The sequence below is a fragment of the Electrophorus electricus genome, chromosome 21 (assembly GCF_041902795.1).
Source record: "Electrophorus electricus isolate QZ-2024a chromosome 21, ASM4190279v1, whole genome shotgun sequence".
NCBI classification, from domain to species: domain Eukaryota; kingdom Metazoa; phylum Chordata; class Actinopteri; order Gymnotiformes; family Gymnotidae; genus Electrophorus; species Electrophorus electricus.
The window spans coordinates 13637501-13642500 of record NC_137517.1 but is presented as its reverse complement, the minus strand read 5'-3'; the positions used below and the strand labels follow the sequence as shown (position 1 = coordinate 13642500).

At 43.0% G+C, this 5000-nt stretch overlaps 1 protein-coding gene across 5 annotated transcripts in view; it reads right to left on the bottom strand.

Moving 5' to 3' along the window:
• Nucleotides 1-3043: 3043 nt before the first annotated feature.
• Nucleotides 3044-5000, bottom strand: part of kcnt1a (potassium sodium-activated channel subfamily T member 1a) — a 32414-nt gene continuing 30457 nt past the window's right edge. For all 5 annotated transcript variants that reach the window (XM_081704614.1, XM_081704616.1, XM_081704615.1 and 2 more), the window contains one exon: nt 3044-5000. This exon is cut by the window's right edge and continues 61 nt beyond it. In XM_081704614.1, the coding sequence (XP_081560740.1) occupies nt 4956-5000 (45 nt within the window). In that variant the 3' untranslated portion in view covers nt 3044-4955.

Below are 5000 nucleotides of genomic sequence, written 5' to 3'. Positions count from 1 at the left end.
AGATGCCCTGGAAAAATAAGTATCATTGTATCATTGCTGATACATATTGCATAGTCACTGACAAAAATGACTAGCTCAATGGAGAAGAAATCTGAAAATGTTTAGTGCATATATTAATCTGATTGGTTGAGAGAGAGTGGGAGGGTTTTGAGGTATTTGTTTTTTGTTGACACTTGGGTCAAAATGTTTACTGTCAATTCACTCATATCAGAGTGTAACAACATAGAGTTACACATAGCAGTGTTTTATCAGTAAACAACAATCACTAAAACACACATCTCAGTCTCCCACACACACACACACACACACTCACTCACTCACACACACTCACTCACACATAGGCAGACACACATAGACAGTGACATGCACACACTCTCTCGCTCTCTCTCTTTCACACACACACACACACACACACAAACACCAGCCAACTCAGACACGAGTGAGAGAGAGAGAGAGAGAGAGAGAGAGAGAGAGAGTGTGAGTGAGAGTAAGAGAGAGAGAGAGAGAGAGAGAGAGAGAGTGAGTGAGAGTAAGAGAGAGAGAGAGAGAGAGAGAGAGAGAGAGAGAGAGTAAGAGAGAGACTTCCACCATCCAAAAATGTCTGTTTTACGTTAACGGCTTTTGAACAATAACCGAGCCTCACACCTACTGGCTGTTCACTGAAAGTGTGTATTTGGATTTAATGCATGTGTGAGCCTGCAAAGGTGTGTTAAACTATGTGCATCTTTGTGTACATGGGAGTGTAGTATGTAGGCATCCTGTGTGTTTGGGGGTGGGCGGGTGTGTGTATGGGATTTCACCATGTCTGACTCTGATAAATGTGGGTGCATGTACTGTATAGTTAAGAGTTTATGTGTGTGTGTGTGGTTTTTTTTTGTGTGTGTGTGGTGTATGTGTGTGAAAAAGAGAGAGAGAGAGAGAGAGAGAGAGAGAGAGAGAGAGAGAGAGAGAGAGAGAGAGAGAGATCCCTTCATGTCTCTCTCTGATGGTGTCTGATAATGTGTACAGCCCAGGGCGCTGTTTAATGACACGTACAGGTTTGGGCCTGAGGGCATCATGCTACGCTTCCCACAGCAATGACACGCTACACCTGCTATCAACCAATCAGCATTCACTCATGAGGGTGTAGAGGTGATATCCAGAGGCTCTGAAAACCCATCTGATCAGGCTCTGGCTTCTGGATGATATCAGGGGAGCTCTGACAACAGCTGGTGCTCTAGACTGCACAGTGCTCTAGACTGCCCAATACTCTAGACTACAGTGCTGTAGACTGCCCAATACTCTAGACTACAGTGCTGTAGACTGCCCAATACTCTAGACTGCCCAATACTCTAGACTACATAGTGCTCTAGACTGCACAATACTCTATAGACTACATCGCTGTAGACTTCCCAATACTCTAGACTGCACAGTGCTCTAGACTGCCCAATACTCTAGACTACAGTGCTCTAGACTGCCCAATACTCTAGACTACAGTGCTGTAGACTGCCCAATACTCTAGACTACAGTGATGTAGACTGCCCAATAATCTAGACTGCCCAATACTCTAGACTACAGTGATGTAGACTGCCCAATACTCTAGACTGCCCAATACTCTAGACTAGTGCTGTAGACTGCCCAATACTCTATAGTGCTGTAGACTGCCCAATTTTCTAGACTACAGTGCTGTAGACTGCATAGTGCTGTAGACTGCCCAATACTCTAGACTACAGTGCTGTAGACTGCACAATACTTTAGACTGCACAGTGCGGCAGACTGACCAATACTCTAGACAGTACAATACTCTAGACTACACAGTGCTGTAGACTGGGCAATACCGTAGACTGCACAATACTCTAGACTACACAGTGCTCTAGACTGCTCAATATTCTAGACTGCTCAATACTCTAAACTGCCCAATACTCTACACTGCACAGTGCTCTAGACTGCCAGTGCAAAGCAATATTACATCATTAGAGAGCACAAACTCATATATCAGTGGTATACTGCACTATTAGCAGGGGACACATCTACGATATTGTGCCAAATTCTTAGGTCACTCGGCAAAATGGAGCTGATTTGGTCTGGTTTTTTGATCGTTTCCCAGACCAGATATGCCCACACGGCTTCAGCGGTGCGGCGGCTCCGCTCCGCCCTTCCGACACCAGTAGGACCCGGGAACGTTCCAGCATCCTTGTACTCCCTGTCAGGCTGAAAGGTTTCTGCGAGTCAGACCTTGAGGAGAAGTTTGGGAACCGTACCTTTTATCATATCAGTGTTTATCTGCATTAAGATTTAGTTTTATTAGCGTTTATTCATTCAGTAGTGTTTTACATGCAAACAAACACTTACTGGCCTATCCATGACAGTATTGTATATTTTATCCATTGCAGTATTGTGTATTTTATAGATTCATGTGCGTTCTATTTGCGTCATTAGTGGCGTTCTAAGAGTTTCGGTGGTTTGGACGGCAGCATTAGCTCTGGTACTGGTAGTGAGGCAATAAGTGTGTGTGAGCAGACTGGGAGCACATGACCGGGACTTGGGAAAGTTTCTGTAGGTAGGGTAAACCTTGGAGGGAGTGTGTGTGTGTGTGTGTGTGTGTGTGAGAAAACAGAGAGGAGTGTGATTCTTACTTTGCTCTTCAGGATTTTGTGTTTTCTTCCATTAAGCCATACAATTAATCAGAAAGTTACACACACACACACACACACACACACAAACACACACACACACACACACACACTTCCAGCTCCGTTCACACGCCTCCCTGTCTCATGCTCCTGCTCAGACCTGTCGACCGAAACCAGCATGCAAAGCAGCGTGTGTGTGTGTGTGAATGTGTGTGGCGTGTGGATGTCAAAAGCCCAGTGTGCATTTACGTACGTGTGTGTGTGTGTGTGTGTGTGTGTGGAGGGAAGAGCGGCTAAGACCCACTATTTTGGCACAGAGTGAATTCGGTGTTGTTGCAACTTTCTCTGTCTCTGCTTGAACCAACACATCTTTTCACCCACTACAACTTTCCTTTACCTATGTGTGCGCGCGTGTGTGAGAGGAAACAGAATGAGACTTGGTGTTTTAATTGGTTTCAATGCATCAGCACACAGAATGAAACAGAAAATTTACACAACATAAAACTTGTAATAATTCCAAATTTAGTTTCAGAAAACATATACACACGCACTCTAACACAGACATGAACGCACACATACAGCCTTAAATCTAGCAGCAGTTACATGACCTAGGAATATTAAAGGTGGTATAAGCAATCTTTTCATCTGACTGTCTCACTGGTAGGCACATGTGTGGTCACATTATTCGGTCCCATTACAACAGTATACTGAAACACTATGTGATCACTGCAAAAAAGCCACCTGTTCACAGTGTCCAGAACTGACCATCTGTCTGAATAACCTTATAGAAATACTACCTTTAATAATTTTTTTTCCTTCTACAATATTCAGTAAGCTTTACCAACTCTGCTTACTGAAATATCAGTTTCTTTTCACAAAAATATATCCTGAGTCTGACAGTTTCCTGATTTGTCCATTGGATCATCCTACAACCGAAATACTATCTGGAAAAACAATATATGAAAATAACTACATGTAAGATTCTCACTATGCCCAATTAAACAATCACTGTAAGACTTTTATAAACCAACTGTAAATGCTAAATGAACCAGGATGGGGGGTGTGGGGTGTGTGTGTGTGCATGTGGAGGAGGGGTGTTACAAAATAACTGGGGCTCCAAACAGGAAAGTGTCTTCATGTATGCTCTGACCCGTAACATTACACACGTTTAACCTTACGTGTAGCTCAGAATTAACACTGTTTATGACATTCATTAGCGGGAACATTCAGTTAGACCACTTTGACTGCACAGCTAAAAAAATGTTTACTTCTGTAATCTAATCTACTCACTACATTGCTTAAGTATAGTATGTCATGCCATAGAAATCTATAAAAACAAACAAACAAACAAACAAACCCAAGAATGTTTACAAACATAATAGGATGATGAACTGACATTAAGATCGCCCGTTACACCCATTAACCACGCCGACGTGGTAATCTGCTTCGTCGGCCAGCTGCGAGTTAACTACGAGAATGGTTTGGCACTAAGGCTGTAGCTTTTCACCTGTAAGTTCATTTGAGTTAATTCTGCCACTAAGCTCCTCTGACACAACTGCAAAATATTTGGGGGGGAAATATTTTTCAGAGGGAGTCCTTCAAAGCTGGAGTGGGAGTGACGATTCTACACAGAGCCCGAGGCTGTCAGTCAGCTGTTACCGCGGTAATTGACACGGTGTGTTGGAGGCATACATGGATTACCATCAACCATTCTTAACATGTATACATTTGTTTTAGTTTTAAGTAATAGAATTTTGAATAACACGACAAGGATTTCTGACGATTTCTGTTGAAAGGTGGAACCAAACCAATCCTTCGTGGTGGACTCCGACTTTAGGACGCGACTGCAAGAATAATAATGGACCACGTTTACTGACAAACATAATATTTCACTATCATAAAATGGGTAAATAATGTGTAAATATATCTCTGCAGCCATTCTGGGTAGATAATGTTCTGTTATTCTGAACCAGAACCAGTGTGTCCACACCATAACGTAATCTAAACCACAACAGAGCATATAAAACAACAAAACTGATCTCAGATCAGCTTAAAAGGACAATCTCTACCAGCTCTGAACAGAGCTGCGGTGGTATGAGGTAAGTTCTGAATTGTGCTTTGAAATCAGGTGCACTAGCACCCCCTACTGATCAGACTTCAACACTACAGATGTCAGATAGTGAGCTAATACACGGTATGTCTCCACCTGCTGGCCATAAAGCCTCACTGCAGATCTCCCACACCACAGTACGATATGAGCAGGACTGTAGTTTTGTAATCGTGTTAGAGGGGTCTTTTGTCTAGCTGATACGGTTTGTGTCGGTTCAGACCAGTTTGAAACAGTTAAAGCTGGTTCAGCTCCGATGTGTCTGGTCCAGACTGTCTGCA